Genomic DNA, 11,540 nt, shown 5'->3' with positions numbered 1-11,540 from the left:
TTATTGAACATATAACAAAAGTTTCGAGCTTAATCTTTTAGAATTCCATAGGAAAAACTGGAAAGGAAAACAAGCTTTCTTCCTTCTCTGCCAAAGCTGGGAATTCCAGCAAGAAACCAGCCATAAAACTCAAATTTTTACTATAGAAATTCACATGCATCACCCCAGAAACATTACACAGAGCATAATGCATGAGTTCCAGTCACAATCTAGCAAAACTTCTAGAGAAATAACCAAAATTGCAGCTTTTCCCTCCCAATTTGCTGTCCAGAAAATTCCAGCTTTTGGGATTGCTTTAAAGTCAATCTTTTCTTTCTTTTAACTCCTCAAATAACACATGCATGACTGGATTAAGAAGATAACAGTTATATGAAGTGAGTTTTTAACCAAACGAACAAAATTTTCTGGAGATAAAGCTGGAAATTTCCAGCTTCATCCTATCAGTCTACACGCAGAGTCAAAACAAGAACTTCAGCAAGATTTTCTTCATTTTCTTACACTTATTCTACTTGAGTTCATGTCAAATATTTCATGTATGCCAAAATATGTATACTTGGGAGCATATATAACGCATGAAGTTACAATCTAACAGGTTTTGGAAGGCAAACAACCAGAAGTTTATGGTTTAACAACATCGGGTAATATGCAGAAACTTTAAACAAATTTTCCAGCTTTGATGAACCTCTCCTCAGTAAACTTTCTTCTTTTCTTGGTTTTGACTTAATCTAAAACATTACTAACTGAAAGTGGAAGGAAATTGAAGAAAGCTTAGTTAACTACCTCTTATTTCTTCACGTTGTGGACTGGAAAATTTCAGCTTTCCTCTCTCTCGATTCCTTAACTAAACAGGCTAGAGTTTCCTTGTTTTCTTGGCTGGTGTTCATGGTAGAAGAAAGAAAAGAGTTCCTAGTTTCCCTTGTTGTCTCACTCGATTTTGAACAGGCAAAGGACGAGAAGGAATTTTGATTTCATTCCACTCTGTCTCTCGGTTGTTAATGGCAGACAAAAGGCAAGTGCTACTCTATCTCTTGGCTCTATCATACTCCTGGTTTCTAATGGAAAGTAATAGAAGTTAATGTTTCATGAGGAGGATGTTGAAGTTTGATGACTCTTCTCCTTAAATGTGCAACAGCTATGGAGGCAAAGACAAGTGTACTAGTAGTTTACATTGCTCTCGGTCATCTTATGGAAGTAGGTAGGAGCTAATGTGTCTTGTGATTAATACTTGAAACTTGGTAACTCTCTTTTAAACATACAGCAACTTGGCAAGCAAAGACAAGTGTACTAACACTTGTTATACAAGGTCACTTCGTGTATTTCCTCCCTTTTATTTTCCACCACACCAAATCTCAACTAATACTAATGCTTTTATGGTGTAAATGATACAATTCTCCTAACATGTATATCGATTCACTCATTTATTAAAGGGACAATTTAGGCATATAAATCACTCAATAATAAAAAGAAAATAAAGTGTAAAATGCACTAAATTTTAAATAAAATATGAAAATTTTCGAGCTCTCGCATGTATGAATTGGCCCTTTTTTTTAGTATTCTTCTTAGCACTTCCCCCGGCACCCGTGTTGAAGGCATCTTTAAGATTGCCCAATCCTCCACCTGGAATCGCAAAAGCTTATGTGATTCTTGGAATCATGTCAATTTGCTTGTCCCTCAGTCTCTTGATGTCCTTCCCACCATATCCCTCCAATGCTTTCCTTATCGAAGTCCCGTTCATTACTTGTATTCCAGTGTATAAAAGCCAAAAAGGACTCGGGTTGACCAGACTTGAACCACTCCTTCTGGCCCCAATGGTTACTTCCCAGAAAAAAAGGGGTGTAGAACCGGCCGACATGCAGCCAAACGTGGACAAAAGTCCGAGTCCAAAATGGCTGCCACCCACAAACAAGGCAAAAATATGCAGGGGTTCGTAGAAAATAACTAATCCCGCAAAAATACAAATATTCAATTATTTGATGCCACATGTCAGACATTAATTGATTTACAAGTCATAAAATTCAACAGCACATGGTAGACATTAAGCCTAAACTTTGACACCACATGTTATGTTAGACATTAAGACATTAAACTTATACGTACTTTGATACCACATGTTAAATATTAGGAAAAATGATCGGTTTCATCCTTCACATTTCACAAAAATATTCTTTTCGTCCCTCACTTTTAAAACGAAGCAATTTCGTCATTGACATTTAAAAACTGAAGTTCTTACATTCCTGAACCCAAATTTCAATCTGAATCAAACCATCAATCAAGCTGATTACAAATTTTGGGGGTGTAATTGGTAGATCACTTGGTTAACTCAACTTGATATTCATGTAAAATTTAATGAACCCAAAAATAAAAAATAAAAAATAAAAAATTATAACATAAAAAAGAAAGATTAATCTTTCCTACATTATCATTGTATACACTGATAGTTTTATGTACCGCCATATCATTTCAATTTAAATTTAAACACCAAATTTTATATTTATGATACACATCTAGATTAGCAAGCGGATATACTAACGGTGTATGAAAAGATTTACCAAAAAAAAAAACTCTACTATTCCAAGAAAAGAATGGCCTTTTATGTTATAATTTTTTTTTGGTTTAATAAATGTCATGTGAATATGATGAAATTGATCGAGTGATCTATCAATTCTATTTCCGAAATTTATTATTGGATTATTGAATGGTTTGATTCAGATTGAAAATTAGATTCAGGGATGTAATAGGTTTAATTTTTAAATGTCAGGGACAAATTTGCTTCATTTTGAAAGTGAGGGACGAAAAGAATATTTTTACGAAATGTAATGGATGAAACAGGCCATTTTCTCTAAATATTAAGTCTGATGCAACTTGTTAGACATTAAGAGTATAATCTTGATGTAAACTTTTAAATCACAAACAATAAATTTAAGGCATAACTTATGAGCATAATTACTCCATCATGTAGATGTCAATTGGCGTTCCTGATTGCATATCGTTCTTGATTTTATCCATGCGTGCTTAAATATGGAACCTAGTTTTCCTTCGCCTAACTCACCTAGTTTCCCTCCACCCTAAGTCTATCTTATGTTGTTCTAATAATTTTTTTTTTTTCGACACAAGGGTATCCAGGTCAATTCTTACAGGACCCGACTAATCTCCTGCAGCCTGAGCCCGGCGCCCCAACCCGACCAAGGCACGATAAGTGCATAGGCGTCCCCATAGCGCAGTTTCGAACCCGGGACCTGAAGGTTCCAAGGGAACGCTGCTACCATGTGGCTAAATCCGTGGGGCTTATGTTGTTCTAATTGATGGATAAAAAATAAACTTTATCATAGGCTAGTGAAAGGACTAGGAGCCCTTGTCTTAACTTTTCTTATCATGCGCGTAGAGTCAAAAACAAACTCAATGTGTCAAGTCTACTGATAAGATAGGCCAGAGCATTGACGTGATAAAGTGTCTACATATGAGGAACATGAGTTACTTCTTTCAATTGTCTTAGGACTCTGTAACTAACAATACATATCAGTTCACATCATTATTTATTCTATTAAGTTAGTGGGATAATTCCAGAAACCTCCCTGAGGCTTCTGACATTTGCACTGACCTCTCCTGTGGTTTGAAAAGTTACATTGACCTCCTCTGAGATTACTAATCCTTTGCAAATTCAGTCCAAACGATTAAAATATTGTTTTAGGGAGTGAAATTAGAAGTTTTTACCAAATTTGTCCTTTGTACTACATGTCCAATGAATGACAAAGTACTACAAATCAATTAACAATTAATAAACTTTAAAGAGTATAGTTTATAGGCAAATACACATTACCTATTTAAAGTACCGGCTCTTTACGGGTATTTTACTTTCAAACATTTAATTTATGATAAATATATCAATATTTGTAAGAAAAATTCAAAAAGTGTTACAGTAATATTCTTGTAAAAAGGAAATCGGTAGGTTATTGATTTAATATAAATTAAATATTTAAAAAAAAAAAGAAATGGCCCATAAAGTATTAAATTTTTATGGTTTTCATCCATTACATGAGTAAAGTATTCACTTTTTATATGCATTTTATTATGAATCATTTAATTTATGTTAAATACATAAATATTTGTAACTAAAATTAAAAAAGTGTTATATTAATATTTTTACGGAAGAGAGATTGGTAGGTTTTGTATTTAACAAAAATTAAATATTTGAAAGTAAATACAAATCTGTATTTGAGCGTAAATATTTGTATTAAATTAAATGTTTAAAAGTAAAATACCCGTAAAGAACCGGTACTTTAAATAGTTACCGGTTCCTTATGGGTAAACACACATTACTCATTTAAAGTACTGGCTTTTTACGGGTATTTTACTATCAAACACTTAATTTATGATAAATATATCAATGTTTGTAAGTAAAATTTAAAAAGTGTTATAGTAATATTCTTGCAAAAGGAAATCGGTAGGTTATTTATTTAATATAAATTAAATATTTTTTAAAAAAAAAAGAAATAGCCCATAAAGTATTAATTCTTTATGGCAATCATCCATTACATGAGTAAAGTATTGGTTCTTTATGGACATTTTATTCTGAATCATTTAATTTATGTTAAATACATAAATGTTTGTAACTAAAATTGAAAAAGTGTTATATTAATATTTTTACGGAAGAGAGATTGGTAGTTTTTGTATTTAATAAAAATTAAATGTTTGAAAGTAAATACAAATCTGTATTTGAGCGTAAATATTTGTATTAAATTAATGTTTGAAAGTAAAATACTCATAAAGAGCCGGTACTTTAAATAGGTAATGCATATTTGCTTATAAACTATACTCCTTAAAATTTATTAATTGTTAATTGATTTGTAGTACTTTGTCATTCATTGGACATGTAGTACAAAGGACAAATTTGGTAAAACCTTCTAATTTCACTCCCTAAAATAATATTTTAATCGTTTGGACTGAATTTGCAAAGGATTAGTAAACTCAGGGGAGGTCAGTGTAATTTTTTAAACCACAGGGGAGGTTAGTGCAAATGTCAAAATCCTCAGGGGAGGTTTCTGCAATTATCCCTAAGTTAGTGAGAAACTATATCTTATTTACCTTGTTAAGTTAGTGAGGGAATGTATCATGAATATAGTATAATATTATACGTAGTAATTGGTCCATACAGTGGAATATTATAGATTGGGCTATACAGATATTCTAACAGAACTTTCTTAAAAAAAAATTGATGCTGGCATTGTTTTAATTATATATAATATAGTTTTAACTACTCAAGTACACGAGCAACTTTTTCTTGCATGTTACTAATTTCCTTGGATGCAACTATAATAGTACTTTTTTGTTCTTTAATATGCATTTTATGGTGCTGAATATTATTCTGATTGTAGAAATGTCGAGGAGAAACCAAGAGCTTTCATTTGTTGACTATGTCTTAGCGTGTAAAAGTTTCCTAAATTTTCTGGGTGCGAAAGAAACCATGCTAGTATCGATTGATTGACTTCATATTTGAAAGGCTGGTATTTCGTTGGATTTATGTTGTTGATTGACAATTTCAAAATGTGTTAATTCACTAGCTCATCATGACAATTTCAAAATGGTAGTCACCGTATTCCAGCTGTATAGTTGGATGTGGAAAATGACTCCGAAGTCCAAAGCCTTCAGAGCTGACTAATTAATTAAAGAACCTTCAAAGCAAAGGACATCATGATTTACTCTACATATGGTTTAATGACGAGGACTAAACTATCTCATGCAATGGCAAACCTATGCATACAACTCATATTCTTCATATTTCTCTTCTTCATTTCTGCTTTGGCTCAAAATAATGGTATTGTGCCTTTGGGCAGGAGCTTGACTGCCGGTGAAACATCCAATTCGTGGCTTTCACCTTCCGGCGATTTTGCATTTGGTTTCCAGAAAATTCCGGACAAGGATCTGTACTTGTTTTCCATATGGTATAACAACATACCAGACAAAACTGTAGTTTGGTATGCTAATCCAACCAACACGGTTCCTCGTGGATCGACTGTGGCGCTTGATGCTCAAACGGGTCTCGTGTTCCGTGACCCTCAAGGCTTACAACTTTGGAGTGCTGATGTCAATCCTAATCAAGTTGATCATGGTTTCATGAACGACACAGGCAATTTTATCCTCAAAGGGAGTGATGAAAGCTGGCTATGGGAAAGCTTCAAACATCCTGCTGATACGATACTGCCAAATCAAGAATTGGAAATCAATGGTACTCTGTCTTCTCGACAGTCAGCAACAAACTTCTCTCAAGGAAGATTTTATCTCCATTTTCAAGGGGCTGTAGTGCTTACTACCAGCCGAAATGTGCTAATCAGTGACGATGGTGTGTATTACCCAAATACCGCAAATTGGTCAAATGATGGTTACAAGGTTATCTTCGATAGTGGAGGCACCATGTATATAAGGAAAGTGAACAATCAAACAGAACAGCTGAGTCCTTCAAGACTAGGATCTGAAAATTATTATCACAGGGCAACGTTAGATTTCGACGGGCTCTTCACGCATTACTATCATCCAAGAAATTCAACTAGCAATTCAAATTGGACGATTCTTTGGTCTGTACCAGATAATATATGTCTCACCATCAAGTATAAGGGGGTCATAGCTTGTGGATATAACAACGTCTGCATGCTCGAAAATGGAAGACCAGTTTGCAAGTGTCCAAAAGGTTATGTGCTGCGTGATCCAAACAACATGTATGGTGACTGCAAAGCAAACTCTCTTGTTAGCTGTGGTGGAGTAGAGGGGGACTCTGTAGAAAACCTTTACGATTTTGAGGTAATGAATGACACTGATTGGCCAATGAATGACTTTTATCAAATAAGTCCGTCAAGTGAAACCATCTGTAAGCTATCTTGCTTGCAGAACTGTTTATGTGCAGTTGCCATTTTTAGAGTCAACAGTTGCTGGATGTTGAAATTGCCACTTATTAATGGGAGGGTGGACTATAGACTTCAGTCAAAAGCTTTCATCAAATACCACAAAAGTGATGCTCCTCCAGCATATCCGATTGTTCCTCAAGGTTATCCGGTAGAATCAAAGTCAAAGGACCGAGGCACCTTGATACTTGTGGGATCTGTCCTTCTTGGCAGCTCTTTCTTAGTAAACTTGACATTCATTACCGCAGCTTGTTTGGGTGTTTACCTCATATACCAGAAAAAGAAGGTAATATTTCATTTGAACACTGATGCTAAGGATATAAATTTGCACATTTTTCCGTACAAAGAACTTGCAGAAGCTACCGATGGATTCAAGGAAGAGTTGGGTAGGGGATCATTTGGCATTGTGTACAAAGGCGAGTTACAAATCAGTTCCAAAGGCAGTATTATTGCTGTCAAGAAGTTAGACAGAGTGGCTAAAGATGCTGAGAAGGAATTTCGAGCTGAAGTGAAAACAATTGGTCAGACTAACCACAAGAATTTAGTCCGTCTGCTTGGATTCTGTGATGAAGGACAACATCGTCTATTGGTGTATGAGTATATGAGCCATGGTACTCTTGCAAGATTGCTGTTACATGATCCAAAACCGAGCTGGAACCTAAGAACCCAAATTGCTATCGGGATTGCAAGAGGACTCGTATACCTTCATGAAGAATGCAGAACTCAGATCATCCATTGTGATATAAAGCCTCAAAATGTACTTCTGGATGAGTATTTCAATGCTCGGATTTCCGACTTTGGATTGGCAAAACTTTTGATGATTAGTCAGAGTCAAACAATGACTAGTATCCGTGGAACAAAAGGGTATGTTGCGCCTGAATGGTTCAGGAACAACCAAATCAATGCAAAGGTCGATGTTTATAGTTTTGGTGTCTTGTTACTAGAGATCATTTCTTGCCGAAAATGTGTGGAGGACATTGAGAACATTGGTGAAGGAGAAAATCCAATTTTGACTGATTGGGCTTGGGATTGCTTTCAAGAAGGAAGATTGGATAAGTTTGTTGACAATGATTTAGAGGCTTTAGAGGATAAAATGATGCTAAAGAGATTTCTGATGGTTGCTATATGGTGTATCCAAGAAAACCCATCGCTTAGGCCTAAAATGAGGAAGGTGAGCCAGATGCTTGACGGAATTGTGGAAGTTATGGTGCCCCCGTGTCCATCTCCTTTTTGCTCTACGAGTTAAGTTTTAGTTCTGTACTGTTTTGTGTCATTTGTTTTTGATGTCTTGAGACAGTATACAAGCTTCTTTTCTTTCTCCTTTTTCTTTTTTGTTTTCCTGCTTTTTTCCAGTGTAAGAGATTTACCTAGTAGCTAAACATCCTATCGGGATGGTGGCAGTGCACTAAGTCAATGATAAAGTTAGGACTATACAGCCAATCAAAAATTCTGTGATGTTGACGTTCTCTTTGTAACTCCTTAAACCTCTCTCAAGTTTCATATAAGAATTCACCTTCCTGTTGATGAAAACTAGTTACATCTATGCGTAATTTTGCAGTTTTACCAGATGGGAAATACTTGTTAAAAGATGCTCGTGACAAATTAGTGCAAGTAGCAAAATTATTAGAAGCATGTGAGTTTAACCATGCCTTAGCCTTAGCTCGCAAAGAGAAAGGAAATAATTTTAGATTAATAGCATCATCAGTTACACCATTAAATTTAATAGTGTCACATATTTTCACTAAATTGCTCTTGTTGAATCATTTGAATCATGGAAGACTTGATTTCAAAGTTAATGACATTCAATACTACTCTTGCAATGCTAGTTTGAGCTCCAGAAACATCTAGCAATGCAAAGTCTTTCAAGACTTGTTAAATTCGATTTGCTCTCTTTTTTGCCACTTCTTCAAATTTAGATTACTCAACCAAAGTCTCTCCTTCGCTGTCCTCCATTGGATTAGCTTGTTGTAGTGCAAGTTTCCTAGCTTTTCTTGCAGCTCTTTCAATCTCAGGATCAAATGGAACTACAACTCGAAGCTTCCAGTGCATGCACTACAAAATACCAAAAATAAGAGAATCAACAAAAATTTAAAATTTGGCACTGAAAACAATAAATTGTACTAAAATTAAAGAAATTTAGATTAATAAATCTAATTTTTGCCCTAATATTAAATCAGTCCTCGTAAACAGCATAAAAAATTTGACGTGAGATAGGTTTTCAAGTTAAAATTCCCAATTGTCCTATTATTTTAGCCCAATTACTCCATTTGATGGCAAGTATATAGGTCAAATTAAAACATAGAATAGATTAGGGTTGAACCACAGGGAGCAATTATAATTACCACGATTACTTACTCACTCTATTATCTAAATAATAAAAAATTCTTCAATAGAAAAATAATAAATCACTCATATAACAAATTGTTTGAACTTAACAAAAATCTAATTAATTGAGCAAGAAATTAGAGAAAACAAAGTTCTTAGGGTTTTTGTAATCCCTTGTTTAGATGAACATGAATTGATCTTGTTGAATATATTATACTTTTATTACTTGTTAGGGATTAATTTTCAATTATGTTGAACATTGTTACCACAAATGAACAACTTACTCGTATCTAATCCCGCCTGTAAACATAGTTGAAGGACTAGAACAAGTTCTTGAAGATCTAAGAAATTATCAAATTATCTGCCTAAATACTTCTCCTACAACACGTGAATTAGATATTTAGATTTTAAAAATCTGGATCTGCATATTATTAGCTACATCCATCACTAACAATAGCCAAGATAACTTGTCTTGTTGATCAATCAGACACAAGTATGAAAGCAGTTTCAAGAGCTATCAGGCAATAAACACAACATATGAACTAGAATCAATTTAGCAGTTCACATAACAAAATTCATATATAGCCTCAAAAACAAAGGGTTTAGCCTTACATATTGTTTGAACACATAAGAGTATAGATAGAACCGAGCTCTTTCATCACCAAGTCAAAAAGGAAAAAGAACAGGAGCAACTTCACTAGAATTGCTAGGCAAAATTATTGGTCTCGATCCACTGTTTTAGAGTTTCAATCGAACTCAAAAAGAGTTGCTAGCTTTTCTCTTCTTCAAGTCTTGAACAAAGTTGATTAGGGTTTTCTTCTTGAGATAGGTTGCTAGGGTTAGGAGCAAGAAAAGCTCTTTAGGGTTTTTTTTTTGCCTCTCTTTTCTCTTCTCAATTATGTCCCTCAAGGGTTCCTATCTTTCCATATTTATAATGAAACTTTGGAATGGCCAAAAGGAACGAAATTGAGTGAATAGTAAACCTTGAAATACTCAACAAAAGATTTGACCGACATGGTAGTTGACCTTATAACCAGCAGTGTTCATTTCTCAGCTGGCAATGTTCAAATGTTCAATTGGCATTGGTTTGATTATCATTATAACCAGTCCTTTAGCTAGTCATCAAGAAAATGTAGTCGGCCCTCTTGCAGTAACTTTGCACCTTTAGCTCGTCATTTCATTTTTGCTTTGCACTAGCTTTATCCAACTCTTTTGAACTTCGTGATCATTGGAACTCATCATCAATTCATCATTAACTTCATCCATTCATCTTCAAATTTCTCTATAAATGATACACATATCTCAAGTAGCTACAAAGCAAGAGTAGACCACAAATGAATCATGAAATTTGCAACATCACCCAGCAAACCCTAATTTCACAAATTCATGCAAAACCCTAGTTAAAACACATGTAAAACTTCTTAAAACATACTAAAATAAACACATAAAGACCTACTAAATTATGTTAAACAAATACTTGTCAACTAGTAAAATGTTGTCTTAGTTACGTACGTTTACGCCCAAAATATCCTTCATCCTATAGTTACAAAAATGGAACACCTAATTATAAATCATTGGTATTACATAGTGGTTAGGGAAGGATCTTAAATAAGAGTCCTCCAAGCTACAAAAATCCAGAGTTCAAATATTCCTAGGTCGGCATTTGGGGGAGTGAGGCATGAAGGATTGGGAAGAATTAAAAAAAAGTTCAGTAGTGTAAAATTAATTTTCTACTAACTTTAATATAATTTTAAATTTACTTTTGCCTCTAATATTTGTTTTGGGTAATTTAAACCCCAAGGCAAACTGCCAATGCTAATGATATTCAATTTTTTTAGCAAAATGCCAAATCTAGCATTCAACTAACAAAAGTGTTTTCAATGCTTCACCTTCTAACCTTTAGCACCTCTAACTCTTTAGTTCTAGACATAATTTTTAGCTCAATTGAAATAAAAAAGAAATATTATGAAAATAGACAGTTTGATGGAAAGAATTCAGAACCAACATCAGAACACCACTGGACACCTAGTGTTATATAAGAAATCATTTGATGTACAGTTTTTTAGAATTAGTTATTGAAATTTACTTTGAGTTTGAAACTCATTTAGCTTTCAGTTATAATTTTCTGAATTTCTTTGTTAATGGCATGATATTATGGCATTGTAGCATTTAATCATGTTCATTGATGTCGATATGATGCAGTAAAAATGTGTTCTAATTCATGTGTTGAGAGATTATTTCTGAGCAAAGTGCACATATAATCAAGGTTTTTGGCTTCCACTTTGCTGATCTATTGGTAACTTCATTGTTAATTGTCATTAG

The 11,540-nt window shown here is 34.1% G+C and overlaps 1 protein-coding gene and 1 non-coding gene across 2 annotated transcripts; both read left to right on the top strand.

The window, feature by feature from the left end:
- Positions 1-5,712: 5,712 nt before the first annotated feature.
- Positions 5,713-8,415, top strand: LOC113700754 (G-type lectin S-receptor-like serine/threonine-protein kinase RLK1). Its single transcript, XM_027221205.2, has one exon. The coding sequence runs from the start codon at positions 5,713-5,715 to the stop codon at positions 8,137-8,139; it is 2,427 nt and encodes an 808-aa protein (XP_027077006.2). The 3' UTR covers positions 8,140-8,415.
- Positions 8,339-8,445, top strand: LOC113719683 (small nucleolar RNA R71). The gene has a single exon (XR_003454975.1). It is a non-coding gene; the product is annotated as a small nucleolar RNA R71 (small nucleolar RNA).
- Positions 8,446-11,540: the final 3,095 nt, after the last annotated feature.

The sequence above is a fragment of the Coffea arabica genome, chromosome 1e, assembly GCF_036785885.1.
Source record: "Coffea arabica cultivar ET-39 chromosome 1e, Coffea Arabica ET-39 HiFi, whole genome shotgun sequence".
Classification (NCBI taxonomy): domain Eukaryota; kingdom Viridiplantae; phylum Streptophyta; class Magnoliopsida; order Gentianales; family Rubiaceae; genus Coffea; species Coffea arabica.
The sequence above is the reverse complement of the archived record's forward strand: the minus strand, read 5'-3'. Positions and strand labels throughout refer to the sequence as shown.

What these genes read in the sequence shown, in the direction of transcription:
- LOC113700754 (XM_027221205.2), top strand. Translation starts at nt 5,713, where the DNA reads ATGACGAGGACTAAACTATCTCATGCAATGGCAAACCTATGCATACAA.